A 17,244-nucleotide genomic window follows, 5' to 3' on the forward strand; every position below is an offset into this window, starting at 1 on the left:
TGTAATAGTGACTGCGAACCCCAGTATGTAACAAGGACGTATAGTTGAAGGCCAGGTAAAAACCTTCTCTGTGGTATATGCGTGACATTTAAACAAGAAACTGATTATATTAGAAAAGTGAATTTTATTGATAGGGTTACAGTGGCATGAGACTTGTCACAGGAATGGATTTCAAGAAGATGGGAAAGAGAAATTACACAAAAACATCTACATCAAAAGCTCTTCTTCATTAGGAAAGCAGTGATTTGAAACATGTTCCAAATGGGAAACAAAATAGGACTTTTCTACAATCATTTACATATATGAAGAGAAACCTGGACATATTTACAAGGCAACAGATGACAGTATATACAAGGGCGGGCAAACTAATGGTTCTTAAGAAGAGAAATGGGAAGTCCCAAAAATCTCAGGTGATTTGGCAGAAATGGAGCTTCTCAATAGTGACTAAAGAAATTCAGGACGTGTTAAAATGGGAACTAATAAACTGCATAATATTGCATTTTCACTTGGGCCACAAGTGGCAGCACAGATCTCCTCAGCTGACTGGTCACGTCTCTGTTGGTTACAGCATATTCAAAACAAGTAGAGCAAATCTCTGTACAGGTATTAACAGGTAAGGGGGGGCTGTCCCTCTACAAGGCACCTAATCACCCGTGGAATAAAGGGGAGGGAGGTCAAAGCCAGGAGGACACAGCACCAGGCACCGTCCAGCTAACGACGCGGAAGCCCGACTGCATCCGTCTGATGATCATAATTCATTTATTTCACCAAAACCCACAAAAGCATTAATGCCAGTTTTCACTCAACCCTGAGAAGAAAAAAAAGTGGACTGAAATTTCACTCGCTGGCACATGGAATTAATGTGCTAATTAAGATCTTTTTGCCCTCTAGAACTACATTAAAAAAAAAAAAAAAAAAAAACACAGAATAAGGGAGTTGAGATTAATTGTATAGACGCACAGGCACAAACGCAGGATTTCAACAGTAATCAGATCTCCGTAAGTCGACATTCGTGGGTTCAGTCTCGTTGCGGCGCCCTTTTCAAGCATCTTTCCACAGACGAGCAGCCAGTGCCGGAGCCGTTAGCACCCCGGACCTTCGCCTCCCTCGCTGGGCCGCGGGAGGAGCGGCGCCACCGGGCAGGATTCGGGCCGTGGGCGCATCGCCAGGCCTCCACACGTGGCACTGGCAGCGTCGTGGAAATAGCAGCGCGGTCCGGAGCGAACGCCGCCGTCACGTCGCCTCAACGCCGACACCCTGCAAGTCAAGAAGTCCAAGTCTCAGTGTGTCAGATAGTCCTCTGGTCAAAGTCCCAAGACGGAGCGGCAGAGTTCAGATGTCATCCAACCGCTCTCGCCGCCGCCTGCTCGCTCCTGTCAACTACGGTCACTTCGTCCCACTTACTGCGCCCCCAAAACAACAAGAAGGCCAACTCTTCAAAGAGGAGTGTAAAAACTAATATAAAAACGTCTGTCGAATTCGTCTCCTCCGGGGTCCTCGTCGGAAGAAAGGGGCCGGTTCTTCCCCCCCGTTCAGGTCCTCGCCGCTCACCTGTGGTCATTGGAGCATGAGCTGCTTGAGGTTGTCGTGCAGGATGGTGTCCTTGACGTCCCGGAACACCAGCCTGATGTTCTCCGTGTTGATGGCGGTGGTGAAGTGGTGGTAGAGAGGCTTCTGCGTGGCATCGCGCCTCCTGGCCCGGAAACATTCTACCATGAAGGCCTGGATGTCGGCCAGGCTGTGCTCCGGCCCGGTGTACTCAGGAAAATAGTCCTTGAGCGGAACGCTCTGCACCTTCTCCTCCAGCAGGTCCGTCTTGTTGAGGAAGAGGATGATGGATACGTTGACAAAGACGCGGTTATTGACGATGGTCTCGAAGATGTCGAGCGACTCTCGGAGCCGGTTGGTCTGCCGGTCCTCCATCAGCACCTGCGCGGCGTCGGGGGAGCACACGGATTACACGTGCACAGAGACCAACCATCACAAGTGCCAGTCAGCGGAAGTCTGAGCTCACCTGGTCGTATTCAGAGGACGAGACCAGGAAGAGGATGGAGGTGACCGAGTCAAAGCATTCAAACCAACGCCGCCGCTCCGAGCGCTGCCCGCCCACGTCCACCATCTTGAAGGGAACGTTCTTGATCTCAAAGTCATACTCGTGGATGCCCTTGGTGGGTTTACGGGCCAGCAGGATGTCCTGCTGGCTGGGCACATAAGTCTGGAGGAGAGCCAGTGAAAATGCACGTTACTGCCCGAGACGGAGGGGCGACACCGACCCAGAACCCGGGACGTGACCCAAACCGGCCGAGCTGAATCCAAACGGATTCAATCTAAAGTGAGTGTAAACCATCTCAACTCGTTTGTTGACCCTAAAGAAACGGTAAAATTCTGGGCGAGTCTTCGGAGGCAACTTACCGGGTCGCCGAGTTTATCCAGATCATCCAAGAAATACTTCACCGACTCCCCCTGTGACAGAGGAGGAGATTCTGTTACTCTGCTTCGTCTACCGGAGGATTTCTGACGTCTGAGGCGGCGCCGCCCAGCCGAAGCAGGATGCACGATGTGGTGTTGTGGGAGACGTGCGTGCCCAGAGCCTTTGATGTACACAGAAGCGCGCTGGTGTGCGAAAGCAGGGGAGTTTTTCTGAGCCGCTCTCATGCTGCTCGCGTGCAGCCGTTACAAGCCCAGACACGAGGCTGCCAGGAGGAGACGCATTCCTTTATTGTCCCGCTCTGGACGTGGAGACAAAGGTGGCAGCAGAAACCAGAATAGGCTTCCTCCGGACCCCCAGAGGCTTTGTTAGCACTCGCCAGGCCTTTGATGGCGGCGTTATTCTGCGCCAACGCCACGTAGCCACGCCCTCTTTTCGCATTTTCAAACGTAAATGTTGACGAAGGTCTCGGCGCGTGCGGGAGCTCCGGGACGCGGAGCGCCGCTCTGCCTTTACCACTGGATGTTTGAAAAAACTCATCTGACTGGAAAAACCTGTGCGTGCGCACGAGTGTGTGCAGAGGTGGGAAGTGTGTGTGTGGGGGGGGGGCAGAGAGGCGCGGCAGCCTGGCTTAGGCAGCACAGCTACGCTCCACTTCTGGCCACAGATTCCGTCTGGGCTCCAGTCGGAGCGCCCGAATCTGACCGAAGAGCTGATTTTGAGTTCGTCGCCTAAAAAAAAAAAACAAAAAAAAAAGAAGAAGAGAAACAAGAAGAGCAACCATTCCGAGAACTTTCTGTTCATCGTGAAAGGGTGACAACAGACCCGCCAGAGCGTGCTGAGCGTGCAAAAGCAGAGCAGCATCCCACCAGATCCACGCAGGAGAGCGAGCGGCACCGCCGGGCCTGCGAGAGCCCACGGAAACCCGCTCGTTCTTCCCTGTCTCTGCATAACCGGGGTAACAAAGGTTCACAGTTAACGCTGCCCAACACTCAAACACCCCTTTGTTCCATTTCTTGTCCTGGTTTGGCTTAAAAAACCCAATAAATGGAAAATCAGCACGTTTAAGAGGCTTTTCTGAGCAGTTCTGTCAGAATAAAGCCCGTCTGCACCACTAGTCTGCTACAGGTGCACGCACGTAGCCGCTCGTCAGGAGCATTAACAGCGACGTGCGTGGAGGAGGCGAGCGTGCACGAGCCCGGGGAGGGAGTGGCCACCAGATGAGGCACCCAAGCAGATGTTTAGACCATCAGCACCGAAATGTCCGATTCTAAACGATCGAGGCTCCATAGGAGGAGACGGTCGTCCGCCGAGGTGCCTGTGCAGCCCCCCAGAGTCGGGCCGAGGGGTAAATACGGGTTGGTGCACGCTCGTCGTGCCACCGTTTGTGAGTGGAAATCTGTTTTGGAGCGAAAAGCCGTTTAACCACAGATCAACATTCCAGCTCCGATCGCTCATTCCTCCTCCCGTCGCAGCAGCGCTCCGAGCGGCCGGCTCGGAGTGAGGGTAACCACCCCCCCCCCCCCACCACCCCCCACCACCCCCCCACCGCCTTACACAACAGCTCAAACATCTCAGGTTAATGCTGTGGTCTCGTTACAGAACCGCGGCGTTCAGGGTGTCTCACGGCGGCCTCATGTGGGAGGTTCTGAGCTCTGAGGCATCACAAAAGAACCGCTGGTGGGGAGCGACGCCGACAGCAGGCGACACACATGAGAAGCCCCAGAAATGGCGAGCGAACGCGGCGCCGCGTCCGATAACGATCGGCTTCAAGGCCAGATGGACACGAGGAGCGTCAACAGGAAGTGCCTTCAGTCACATGTCAGAGGCAAAAGGTACCAGGAGGAGGAATTAAGAAGGAATAGACTTTCACTTTCCTTTCCCACCACAGCCACCTACCAGCTGAAACTCCCTGCGACGGTCGTAGGCGTTCTGGATGCCCGAGTCGGCCCACAGGGCCTGGATGGCGGGCAGGTACTGCAGGAAGACGGACGTCTCCAGCTGCCCGCTCGCCATCTTCGCCGAGCGGGTGTCGAACGCCATCAGGCTGTCCCCGTGCTGCTGGTTGTCTTTGTCTCCCCAGGGGATGTGCAGCTTTCCTCGGGCGTCCACCAGCACGCGCATACCTGGGGGGGTGGGGGGGTGGGGGGGGGGTTAAAGGTCAGATTAAGTGTGCAGCTACTGATTAAAAAACCTCAACTGCGAGGGCAAATGGGCGCCTCTGGAAAGGGCTTTAAACCTGGCTAATGCCCCAAACACACAGCAGGATACACGTTCGAGTCCATGTTGCATGTGACATGAGCGCAGCCCGGCGGGACCGACGCGCATCCCGGGGGCCCGGAGGGGCCTCCGCGGGCCCCACGGGCCCCCGCCCTCCCAGCCGTGGAGCAACCGAGGCTGGCGACGGCCGCGGGGCGACGAGGCAAGCGGCCCTTTAGAGCCATGTTGACCAGAACAGAGAAACGAAAGGTCCGGGGTAGCTGAGAGACGAAGGGGGGGGGGGCACATGGGTGTGCCGGGGGCAGATGTATGTTTATGTGGGTCCCTGCGCGGCTACACAGATGTGCAAACTTTAAGGCTTTTCTGCGCCACCAAAGCGACGAATGCGGCCGAGCAGCACACCTGGCCACGCTTACCTTTGATAACGTTGCTGTAGATCGTGGCCCTGAACTCCTCCCGGGCGTGCTGGTCGAAGTCCTGGCCGTGGATGATCCGCATTTGTTTGAGGAAAGTCGACTTGCCGCTCTCGCCAGCGCCGAGCAGAAGGATCTTCACCAGCCGCTTCACGTAGGTTTTCTCCCGGGAGAGACATCGGTCGATCTCCTTGGACTTTCGGAGCTGCTCGACCTCGCTGCTGTTCAGCAGGCAGACGGGCAGACAAACTTTTAACACGGATCTGGTCGGCAGGAAATCCGCCATGTTCGAACAAACTTCATCGATACAAATTTGATGCGCGTTCTCGGTGCGCAGGCACGGGACCAAGCCCCTTCCCTAAACTCAGGAAGTAGCGTTTGTGACTGTTAATGGTCAATATTGACGCCTTTAGGCCTGGCTGTGCATGTCAACACAAGCCAAGCAGTTTATCCTCCACCGAACACACGAAATATGTTTACAGAGGCGTCAAATAGAAAATGGTAAACTTAATAAAAGCTACAAAATTGTAAAAACAATTTTTGACCCTATGCCTATAACACACCAATTTGTTTTCGACACGTGTAGTTGAATTGCTTTGAATATTTTAAATGGAAATCTTTAAAAATAAGAAATCCTGGTAACCCGATATGGTTGTACACTGTCTCCCCCTGCTGGTGGTCACTGGTATCGACGCAGCACGAAGCGCTGTGATTGGCTGACGCGACGCTCGTTTGAGGCATGCTGCCTTCAGGTGCCGTCGTAAACGTTGGACACACTCGAATGCGTTCATGTAATTACTGTAATTTAAATCCAACTTTATTTATTTCTTTAGGAAATATTCAATAAACTTGAAATGTTTGCACAAAAGAACGATTGTTGACATTAATTATAGATAAAGAGGAACACTTGTTTCAATTCTGACTTTATGTAATCGCTCCATCGTTATTCACGGATGTTTTGTTTTTGAATTATCCGTGTTTACCTCAGGCCCAAAGTGCACGAAATTAAGTCAACCCGGACGTCAATTAAATTTTGATGATACGACTGTGAGTGTCTTTTCCCACAATGTCCAACGAGACGAGCGTGGGACCATGGAGAGGACTTGAACGCAGCATCTGTATCATTACACTTTCCTCCGGCATCCTCACGCGACACACGGTGCTCTCCCATCCAACAGAAACACTGCATGTGTGTGACAGGGATCCATATCAGACACGATGACCATCAGGAATACCCTTCGGGATCACGGGCAGAGGTACCGACCTCGGATGGCTTGCCTCAAAAAGGTGAGGCTGGCGTTCTTTGTCATGATGTTGACATCCATGTTCTGGCAGACGCTCCTATAAACGCGTTACTTCTGTCCTCTACAAGGTTTGAAGCTTTGCTGCAACATTTATTTCATTGCCTTTTACTCAACAGGTGTGAATTCTCAAAAGACCTTTAAAGAATCAACGTGATTTTTGCTTTAGAACGTAATGAAAGACGAGCAGTTTTCACTAATGATGATGATAATAATAATAATCCTTAATTTGCCATCAGAAAACACCTCCAAACAAACAAGTTTCCTCTCACCTGTCAGTCACAATGACAGTCGCACAGTATTTAGTAGCAACCTTTTCACAGTGATAAGGTCATTGGGTTTAATAAGCATTAAGCCCAGATCAGTATCACCGACCAGGGTCTGGAACGAAGTTAATCCCGTATTGGGAGCGCCACCACAGCAGGATCGGAGTTGGAGAATAAACAGCTGCACATTCACAGAGTTGGAAATTAGAACAATCGAGCTTTAAAAACAAAGCGTCCCTCTCCATGATGCCCACTTTGGTCCGGTTCAGCCTGGTGCTTGTCGCCTCTCCAGGATGACTTCAAAGTTACTTCAAACATGGGAGTCAGTGCGTGCACACGTGCGCACGTTCACACCCCCCCCCCCCCCCCCCCACACACACACACACACACGCCGCCTCAGTAACCAGCGATGAAACGAGAATCATTAGAATCATTCGAATTTTGTTTGTCAGACTTCATTCAGCTTCCGTGTGCGTCACCATCATCACCCGGGAACAGCATTCCTTTGTTGGCATGTGACCTCTGACCCCAGCTGTACCCCCCCCTTCTCAGTTGTCATGGTAACCCCCCTCTTCCACAGGCAGAGAAGGTGATACTGGAGATGCAGGACCAGAAGACCGGAGTTAAGTCCCAGCTCCAGAGACTGGTGATCACAACAATACCGCACGTCATCGCAGGTAAACGTGCACGCGTGCACGGCAGCACACCCAGGGACGGGTTATCACTGCAATAGTGCACGATAGTGCACGTCATGGCAGGTAAACGGCACACGTGCACGTCATGGCAGGTAAACGTGCACGGCAGCACTGGTGTCGTCCAGCCGCTGGAGTGTTTGTCTGCATAGTCTCACTTGATGATACCTGAGCTCGGGGCTCAAACTTGAGAGCTGCAGATTGCATCTCCATGACAACCCTCACAGTCATGGAGTGCGGGGGGGGGGGGGGGGGGGGGCGCTGATGACTGAGCAGCTGAGGGGGCTGGAGGAGAGAGAGGGGGGGGGGGGGGGGGCAAGAAGCAGAGACAGAAACAAACAGTGAGAAGGAGGAGATGAAACCCAGACTGGTGCGTCAGTCACAGGCTCTGGATTCTGCGCCTCCTCTTTCCTCCCACCATGTCCTTTCCAGTCCTGTACTTCCTCCACCTCCTTCTCTTCCTCTTCATCTTCCTCATCCTCATCTTCCTGCTCCTCCACCTCCTCCTCATCTTCCTCCCCTCCTCCTCCTCTTCCTCCTCCTCCTTCTTCGTGCTCCTCTTCTTCCTCCTCCACCTCCTCCTCGTCCTCCACCTCTTCCTCCTCTTCTTCCTCTTCCTCACCTCCTCCTCTTTCTCCTCCTCCTCTTCTCCGTGCTCCTCTTCCTCCTCCTCTTCTTCTTCCTCCTCCTCTTCCTCCACCTCCTCCTCTTCCTCCACCTCTTCCTCCACCTCCACCTCCTCCTCCACTTCCTCCTCCTCTTTCTCCTCCTCTTCTTCCTCTTCTTCCTCCTCCTCTTCTTCCTCCTCCTCTTCCTCCACCTCCTCCTCCACCTCTTCCTCCTCCTCCTCCTCTTCTCCGTGCGCCTCTTCTTCCTCTTCCGCCTCTTCCTCCACCTCCTCCTCTTTCTCCTCCTCCTCTTCTTCGTGCTCCTCTTCTTCTTCCTCCCCTTCCTCCTCTTTCTCCTCCTCCTCCTCTTCTCCGTGCGCCTCTTCTTCCTCCTCCTCCTCTACTTCCTCCTCCTCCACCACCTCTTCCTCTTCCTCCACCTCTTCCTCCTCTTCCTCCACCTCTTCCTCCACCTCTTCCTCCACCTCTTCCTCCTCTTTCTCCTCCTCCTCCTCTTCCTCCACCTCCTCATCCTCTTCCTCTTCCTCCTCCACCTCTTCCTCCTCCACCTCCTCCTCCTCCTCTTCTTCCTCTTCCTCCTCCTCCACCACCTCTTCCTCTTCCTCCACCTCTTCCTCCTCTTCCTCCACCTCTTCCTCCTCCTCCTCCTCCTCCTCCTCCTCCTCCTCCTCCTCCTCCTCCTCCACCTCCTCTCCTCCTCTTTCTCCTCCTCCACCTCCTCCTCTTCCTCCACCTCCTCATCCTCATCCTCTTCCTCTTCCTCTTCCTCCTCCACCTCCTCCTCCTCCACCTCCTCCTCTTCCTCTTCCTTCTCTTCCTCCACCTCCACCACCTCTTCCTCCTCCTCCTCCTCCTCCTCCACCTCTTCCTCCACCTCTTCCTCCACCTCTTCCTCCACCTCCTCCACCTCTTCTTCCTCTTCCTCCTCTTCCTCCTCCTCCTCCTCCTCCTCCTCCTCCTCTTATTCCTCTTCCATCCTCTACACATGAAACTAACCAAACCAAACTCAGCTTTAGTTGCTGTGAAGGTAAAAATGTTGAAGTCTCCCTCTGGCTTCTTTCTGCAGGTGAAGACTTAATCTCATGGTTGGTGGACAGATTTAAGATGGACGCCCAAGGTGAGAGCGCTTAAATAACAGTGCTGTCTGACTGACTGGCCGACTGATTGATTGGTTAATTGATTGATTGTGTCAATCGTTTGTGTGGTTCTATTCAGAAGCGAGGAACCTTGGCTCCATGCTGGTGGCCTTTGGATACATCTACCCTCTTCAAGACCACCGACGCTTGGTTATTAAAGCTGATGCTTCGCTTTATCGCTTCCAGGTAAATTCACCCCACAGATCTGCAGAGAAACAATCCAAGATTTAGTGAAATAAGCAGAAATTCTGAACAGCTGAAGTGTGGAAACAAAAGGTCTTATTTCTTTTCACCACTGCTCATTCGTCATTTGAACCTAATTTAGTTTTAATTGTTCTTTTTTATCGTTATGGTTTCGCTCCTTTCCCCCCAGTCGGCCCAACAGGTCCAATGTTCCAATTATTATCACCAAAATTCAATCAATCAAATGCAAAAAGGTGTCAAACGGAAAGAAACAGGAGAAATGTTGGATGATTCAATTAATACAAGAGGTGCAACTATGTTTGGAGCCGTTAGAGGCTGAAAGAAGCAGGTTTATTTAATAGGATGAACCCCCCGGTGCCTAACTCGGCTCTTTGTCCCGAGCAGACTCCGTACTTCTGGCCCACGCAGCAATGGCCGGCCGAGGACACCGATTATGGCGAGTAACTCTGCACACGCAGCTCACTGTTTACTCACTTTACTCAAGAAAATAAAGACAAACGATCAAACTCGGGCTCTGCCGCTTTACAAGCAGTGAAGATTTGTCCCCTCGTTGCTCGCAGCGATTTACCTGGCAAAAAGAAACATCCGGAAAAAGGGAATCCTGGAGCTGCACGAGCAGGTGGGGGAGAACGCTTCATTCAGCCGTTCATGCTTCGTTCAGCCATTCATGCTTCATTCAGCCGTTCATGCTTCGTTCAGCCGTTCATGCTTCGTTCAGCCGCTCATGCTTCATTCAGCCGTTCATGCTTCGTTCAGCCGTTCATGCTTCGTTCAGCCGTTCATGCTTCATTCAGCCGTTCATGCTTCATTCAGCCGTTCATGCTTCGTTCAGCCGTTCATGCTTCGTTCAGCCGTTCATGCTTCGTTCAGCCGTTCATGCTTCATTCAGCCGTTCATGCTTCATTCAGCCGTACATGCTTCATTCAGCCGTTCATGCTTCGTTCAGCCGTTCATGCTTCGTTCAGCCGTTCATGCTTCATTCAGCCGTTCATGCTTCATTCACATGCTTCATTCGGCCGTTCATGCTTCATTCGGCCGTTCATGCTTCGTTCAGCCGTTCATGCTTCGTTCAGCCGTTCATGCTTCGTTCAGCCGTTCATGCTTCGTTCAGCCGTTCATGCTTCATTCAGCCGTTCATGCTTCGTTCAGCCGCTCATGCTTCGTTCAGCCGCTCATGCTTCGTTCAGCCGTTCATGCTTCGTTCAGCCGTTCATGCTTCGTTCAGCCGTTCATGCTTCATTCGGCCATTCATGCTTCATTCAGCCGTTCATGCTTCATTCAGCCGTTCATGCTTCATTCACATGCTTCGTTCAGCCGCTCATGCTTCATTCAGCCGTTCATGCTTCATTCAGCCGTTCATGCTTCATTCAGCCCTACATGCTTCATTCAGCCGCTCATGCTTCATTCAGCCGTTCATGCTTCGTTCAGCCGTTCATGCTTCGTTCAGCCGTTCATGCTTCATTCGGCCATTCATGCTTCATTCAGCCGTTCATGCTTCATTCAGCCGTTCATGCTTCATTCACATGCTTCGTTCAGCCGTTCATGCTTCATTCAGCCCTACATGCTTCATTCAGCCGTTCATGCTTCATTCACAGTCCTGAGGTGTCGTTTCTGTCCTCAGGAGCAGTACAACCGCCTGCACAAGTGGATGAATCATAAATGGGATTTCATCGTGATGCAGGCTAAGGAGCAGTACAGGTGGGTGTGTGAGCATCAGCCCTCAGTTCTAGATCCATGGAGGTGTCATATATTTATATATATGTGTGTGTGTGTGTGTGTGTGTGTGTGTGTGTGTGTGTGTGTGTGTGTGTGTGTGTGTGTGTGTGTGTGTGTCTTTAGGGCTGCGAAGGAGAGGAGGAAGCCAGACCGTGTGGTGTTTGAATGCCAGGAGAGAGCCTATTGGGTGGTGCACAGACCTCCGGTGAGAACACGCACCTACACACACGCACCTACACGTGCACGTGCACGCACACGCGCACACATGGGTGTCAGTATTCACCCGAGGACCACGTAGATACCAGCAGCCTGCCGGCAGGCAGAGCCGTGTGAAAATAGATCGCAGCTCTTCTCTTCCCGGGTTTCTAATTATCTCCACCCACGACGCCTCGTTACTGCTGCACGTCCAGTTAAAGGAAAAGGTCACGACAGATTAATATTTCACACCCGGTGCAGGAGAATGTGGTGCTGTGGCTTTGCTTGGTCTCCAAAGCATCTTGATCATAAAAGCCTGGCTGAGCACCAACAGACCTGGGAATGAATTCACATTGAGCTCATATTAAAGAAACATGATCACAATCCTCAGTGGACTTTCTTTAATAATCAAAGATGATGGCAAAATATTAATGATGTTTCATGTGTGTGTGTGTGTGTGTGTGCAGCCTGGGACGGTGAGTGCCATGGACTATGGTCTGGACCGGCGAGTCGATCCTAATGCTGATGAGGTAACAGGTGAGTCAGTGTGACCTTTCAAATGGGAGCGCACACATATGATTAAGTCCTGTTTCTAATAATTTGCCCTATTTTCTTTAAGCTGATTAAACTCCTTTGTCTTTTCTTTCTTCTCCTCCGCAGGCATTTCTCAAGGCTCGCTTTATTTTTTCTTTTGAATCAAACATTATCATATCTTCAACATAAAAAGTGTGTTGAGGTGATTCGAAAGGTGGTGTTGGACAGACAGAAGGTTTGCAAAACCTGAACAGCCACTACGACTGATAAATAATGAAAACCCTCGTTAGTTTTTAATGGTTTATAAACATCATATTGTCTTATTAATCTCAAACACTGAACACGTATCCTGAAATGGTGTAAAAATGCAGCTTCAGATTCCTCAGAACGTTAAAGACAGGCACTATCTTTGAGAACCTTAATTAATCACTTCCTTCTTTGGCTGGCCCCCTTCGTGGAGCATTATGGGTAATGTAGTATACAGGCAATTTACCACACCAAACAAAATAACAAATCTGAGAATGTTAAAATAATCAAAAAATTAAACAAAAAACAAACAGATGTGCAATACATCTAAATGGGATGATTAATTAATATCTGAAGAGGTTTTTTTCTGACATTGTGTATAACTTTAAACCATTTCTCCTGCAGGCTAAAACACCCGTCTTCTACGAGAGAGTCGTGAGTTAAACTTTATCACATATTCTGTTTCTAACAGGCCAGAAAAGTTTCCCTCTCACCTTTTTAAACCACCATCTCCCCCTAGATGATTTTCACCCAACAGTCCATCATGAGGCCCAGAGTGAAGTCGTCGGTGTCCATCGGCGCGTAAGCTAGTACTTCCTACTCATGGATTTATTTACCAGTATAACACGCGATTGTTGCCCATTACAGGATCCTTTTCATCACTGCCTTGCACAGAAGTGGCATTTATGTACAAAAATGCTGTTAACAATCACGAAAGGTTGACAGTAAATATGAATTGAGTAGCTTATATTCTGCACGCGCACGCCAATAGTTTGCTGTGGTCATTTATGATGCATGAATGCGGCTGCAGGGGACGTGACCTTGAATTAAATCAAGCTACAATGGAGCTCCACAACTGCCCCCAGACATTTTTGTCGCCCCCCCATAAACCAGCGGACGTGCACGTCTGGCTCTTGTTGATTAATTTAATCAATGTGGACGGTGTGTAACCAGGAAGTGCACGCTTGTCCCTGTCCAGGGCCTCATTTCCTCCCCTCCGTGCAGACAATCACGTGGTGCTGATGCACACTTCAGATAAATGTGCTGCTCCAGCCTCGCAGATGCACGTTTGTGTTTCCCAGGATAGTGAAGTACTGCGCCACCTACAGCAGCCACGACCCCTTCCTGTCCGCCTGTCTCCCCAGCAACCCCTGGCAGACCGATGACGTCACAAACTGGACCCTCAACATGCCCAAGTGAGCCAGCTGACCATCCAGAGGGATTTGACCCCCCATTAACTCCTCGCTTGTCGTTGGGACAGTGTGGAGACGCCAACAAAGACGCGGGTGGAGCGGTGGACGTTCAGCTTCAGGGAGCTGCTCTCGGACCCTCGGGGACGAAACGACTTCAGGCTCTTCCTGAAGAAGGAATTCAGCGGTATGGTTGATCTTTAAACAGTTTAAACATCTTTAAACCAGGGTTATAGGACAGTTTCTCCCTGCTGTGATGCTTCCAAGGCGAGAACCTGGCATTCTGGGAGAGCTGTGAGGATCTGAAGTGGGGAACCGCCGCCACGATGAAGGAGAAAGCCGAGCAGATCTACAAGTACCGTGCTGCTTTATTTGACACGTGGAATATTTCAGTCACTGTTGCTAAATTTTACCTGGATATTATTGATGAGGTCCATCACGCCAGCGTTAATGTGCCAAGCGGGTCACGGCACTTCCAACGCCGCCGCCTGTTGTGTTTTCAGGACGTTCCTGGCACGCGGGGCGCCGCGGTGGATCAACATCGACGGAAATACGATGGAAATCACAGTAAAAGGCCTGAAACACCCACACAGATACGTGCTGGACGCGGCCCAAACCCACATCTACATGCTGATGAAGAAGGTGAGCAAACGCAGCGGAGCGGCGCCGGAGACGAAGGTCACGCTTTGACTCTGAGCATTTGGCAGGATTCGTACGGCCGCTACTTGAAATCACCGGTCTTTAAGGAAACGCTGAAGAAAGCCGCCTGTCCGGAGGAGCACAAGTTCACGTAAGACCTCCAGCTAATAGCATGCTAACCTGGCTAGCGGGTCCAACGTGGGGCGAGATGAAAATGTGACCAGGTAGGAGGGCAAAAACACCTGTGTTCTCTCTCTCGTGATTCAGCGAGGCTCAGCTGGAGTACAACGCCAAGAACAGGAAGCCCAGCCTGAGCCCCATCATCCTGCAGCAGCAGGAGCAGGAGCAGAAGGCCAAGATGGCCGCCAACGTGGACATCACACAGGTTATGAGCAAACTCAGTAAACAGGCCAAGGAGGCGCCGCCTCCTCGTCCCGCTGCAGCAGCAGCAGCGAGCAGCACCTGAATTTCTTATTATTGAACTGACACATGTCTCCAAGCTTCCTGAACGGCTATCCTCAGCAGGATATTCCTGGTTTCCTTCCCACTGATTCCCTGTAATATCAAGCACAATATGTTACCGGATCCGTGTGTGACCTCAGCTTTCTCATCATTCACCATCGTTTGTGATGTCTCCAGTCAATAAAACACACATGAACCACCCCCTGTTTATTTGTTGGTCCTCTTGTTTATTTGTTCTGTTGTCACGGCGTCTCATTTCATTCATCGATGCTCAAAAACCGGTTTTATCTGTAGGAAACGGACGATTCAGCCGATCTGAAGCACTGAAACACACGTTAGCTTCGTCATTATTCACCACCAAACTGAGGACTGAATCCAGACCATAATATTCCTGCAACTATGTGCTCACAGTCCCATAATTAGGGCAGGTAACATGTGACAGTCGTCAGTGCTGATGTCATCACCAGCTGATATGTAACATGAGAATAAAGCAGCTCAATCAGAGCATATTGATGTTTCATTTCAATCCATCTTTTTATATTTCTGTGTGTTTTATTTTCCGTTAGTTGTGGTTTGTGGCCGCGAATCATCGCCGACGAGCAACGCGGCGCTTAATCACGTCACGTCGCTGCTCCTGGCGAGAAATCAGAGCTTCTGCTTTTATTTTGGACCTTTATTTTATTTTGGAAAAGCTCATTTTTCATGAATTCATTTTCACTCTCAGTTCCAGTTTGTGACTTGCCTCCGTTGCCCTTTGACCCCGCAGCTGTGCCGCTTCACCACCCCCCTCCCCCACCTCGCCATCTACACCGGCCTCTCCGACCTCCCCTCTGCCTCCCCCTCGCTCTCCTTCGCGGGCCCCGCTCCGGTCTGTCCGTCCCCCATCAGCGTGGCGTTGGACAGCACGTCCGCCTCGGAGCGGCGGGCGGAGGCCGGCGAAGGCGAGGCCAGGAGGGACCCCTCGACCCCGGGCCCCGCCTCCAGGTCTCGAGTGGCGCTGTCCCTGAGACGCCTGCTGAGGCGCGGCTGCGCCCCGTCCACCGTGTTCGCCAGCTTGTCCCCCACGTGTCCGTCCGCTGCCGGGACGAGCAGCCGCGTCCAGCCCGGCGGCCCGGACCGGCCCAGCGGCCCGGACCGGCCCGGCCAGGCGCCACCCAGACGGATTAGCAGGTAAAAGCTGGTCCGTCATCCTGGAAACAGCAGCGAGGCGAATATTACAGGACGTCTGAAATCTCCCCCAGTTTCTTCCAGATTAAAGTCGACATTCCTCCCGAGTGCCGAATCTACCCCATAGAGTCCGAGGATGAGGAGGAGGAGAGCAGGGTGGGAGGAAGAGCAGGAGCAGGAGGAGCAGTGGGAGCCAAAGAGATCATCTGCCCCTGGGAGAGCCTCACGCCACAGAACGGCGTGGACTGAGTCTGCCTCAGATATCTGCAGAGGGTGTTGTCAGTCTGTGTTTATTGACCCACACACACGCACACACACACACACACACACACTGGGACGCTCCAGCTGCAGGACAACAGTATTTACAGCTGCATTTCTGTCCCAAAATGTTTCCACTGTTAAACTTTGAGAGACTTCCCGGCGCCGAAAACGTAAGTTTGTACGTGTTTATTTAGCCTGATTCCATCCTCAGGTGGTGACGACCTAAAGTCCCGCAGCTCTGTGGAGACAAACCTGACGGCTGGAGCCGGTTTGCAGCCTGATTGACTTCAGCCCTTACAGATGTGAGCAGCTGTTTATGGCGGATGTTTGGCTTGTGAGGCCCCGGCTCCTCTCCGGGATTCCAGGCTGTCGGATCACACGAGCGCGTCAGAATCTTCGTCCCGTAGCCTTTAGATGCAAACCTCCCTGGGTAGCAGCCTTATCTGCTTCACACACCTTCCTGCTCTCAGAGGTTTGAACAAAGCAGGTGTGTGTTGAGCTGGAAAGCCTGAAAAGGAATTTTAGGAGGAATTTTGTGCACACGTGAGACAGGATGATCCTCCTGGCGGGCAGGAAGACTCTGCCTGTGTGGAACAATGCGTCGCTTTACTTATTGGACGGTTTTCTGCAGTAGGGACGTGTTTGTGTGCACCTTAATAGGCCTCGTTCCCGATGAACGCAGCTCCCGCACGGATCAGCCGGTTCCTGGGGGCCTCACATGGCGTAATGGCAATTAGCTGTCAGAATGTATCATCTTTACCACGTTTACAGATGCGGGAATGTCAGTAAATCCTTCGATTTGTTGTAATGGATTTGTACGTTTCATTGTGTCAAGTGCCTCAATAAAATGATTGTTATAACGAGAAGATTCTGCTCGTTAATGACGACATTATTTACATTAAAATAATGTCAAAATTTAAACTTTCCTGAACATATTGGCAAGCTTCAAGAATTATGTTTGGATGTATTTGTACTCCTCTCTGCAGATTTTTACAATGCAGAATTATTCTGTCATATTTACAGTTGCAGTTACTATATTGGAAAATATAAAATATAATTAAAACTATACGCACTGAACACAGACTTCACTCCCCACAATGCAACATAGTACAACCAAACTTCTAAATGTAACATTATTGGGAGGAGATCACAAGTCTGACAGAAGGATGTTTAGTTCGTCAACAAATAAAGCCAGTAAAGCAAGTTTAAAGTTTAAAGTGCACTTTTCGGTCCGTGTAATAACCACTATTGGCCGCTAGAGGCCACTGTAACCCCAGGAATAGGGCCACACACCACTTTTAAAAAAGTGATCAAAAATTTAATAGCTGATTAAAAGTTTGATAACTTTTAAACACTCTGATTAAGCTTTTAATAAAAAAAACATTAAATTTTATATTTCGGGTTATGTAGTGTGAAAGATTCTCAGTTAAGTGAAAAGTTGTGATCGAGAATTAGAGTTTTGCATGAGGCTGAACTTGGGTCACAATAGAGCTTTCGATCAGTGCGTGTGCGCGTGCGCGGCGTCTTTCACTGTCTCGTTGTCCT

General features: G+C 50.9%; 2 protein-coding genes across 8 annotated transcripts; one reads left to right on the forward strand and one right to left on the reverse strand.

The window, feature by feature from the left end:
- Positions 1–104: 104 nt before the first annotated feature.
- On the reverse strand, positions 105–5,563 carry LOC101065558 (guanine nucleotide-binding protein subunit alpha-13). Of its 2 annotated transcripts, XM_029850452.1 has the most exons (6): positions 5,065–5,563; positions 4,328–4,554; positions 2,413–2,463; positions 2,015–2,215; positions 1,552–1,929; positions 105–1,257 (listed from the first exon to the last, which is right to left on the reverse strand). In XM_029850452.1, exons 1-5 carry the CDS (start codon positions 5,345–5,347, stop codon positions 1,558–1,560), a joined length of 1,134 nt encoding a protein of 377 aa, XP_029706312.1. In that variant the 5' UTR covers positions 5,348–5,563; the 3' UTR covers positions 105–1,257; positions 1,552–1,557. The 2 variants fall into 2 exon arrangements, with proteins under 2 accessions (XP_029706312.1, XP_003978181.1); XM_003978132.3 differs by having other exon boundaries at positions 105–1,929; positions 5,065–5,559.
- A 593-nt stretch (positions 5,564–6,156) lies between these two features.
- LOC101068567 (regulator of G-protein signaling 9) lies at positions 6,157–16,563 on the forward strand. Of its 6 annotated transcripts, none has more exons than XM_029850084.1 (20): positions 6,158–6,348; positions 7,209–7,305; positions 9,016–9,066; positions 9,165–9,271; positions 9,674–9,725; positions 9,850–9,908; positions 10,911–10,987; positions 11,129–11,210; positions 11,668–11,730; positions 12,386–12,415; positions 12,501–12,562; positions 13,063–13,176; positions 13,242–13,357; positions 13,438–13,525; positions 13,674–13,812; positions 13,878–13,960; positions 14,077–14,194; positions 15,038–15,441; positions 15,513–15,719; positions 16,506–16,563. In XM_029850084.1, the coding sequence occupies exons 1-19, from the start codon at positions 6,280–6,282 to the stop codon at positions 15,685–15,687; spliced, it is 1,986 nt and encodes a 661-aa protein (XP_029705944.1). In that variant the 5' UTR covers positions 6,158–6,279; the 3' UTR covers positions 15,688–15,719; positions 16,506–16,563. The 6 variants fall into 6 exon arrangements, with proteins under 6 accessions (XP_029705974.1, XP_029705944.1, XP_029705919.1 ...); XM_029850059.1 differs by having other exon boundaries at positions 15,513–15,716; positions 15,911–16,558; XM_029850114.1 differs by having other exon boundaries at positions 6,157–6,348; positions 13,126–13,176; positions 15,513–16,558.
- Positions 16,564–17,244: the final 681 nt, after the last annotated feature.

Source organism: Takifugu rubripes, chromosome 1 (genome assembly GCF_901000725.2).
Source record: "Takifugu rubripes chromosome 1, fTakRub1.2, whole genome shotgun sequence".
NCBI classification, from domain to species: Eukaryota; Metazoa; Chordata; class Actinopteri; order Tetraodontiformes; family Tetraodontidae; genus Takifugu; species Takifugu rubripes.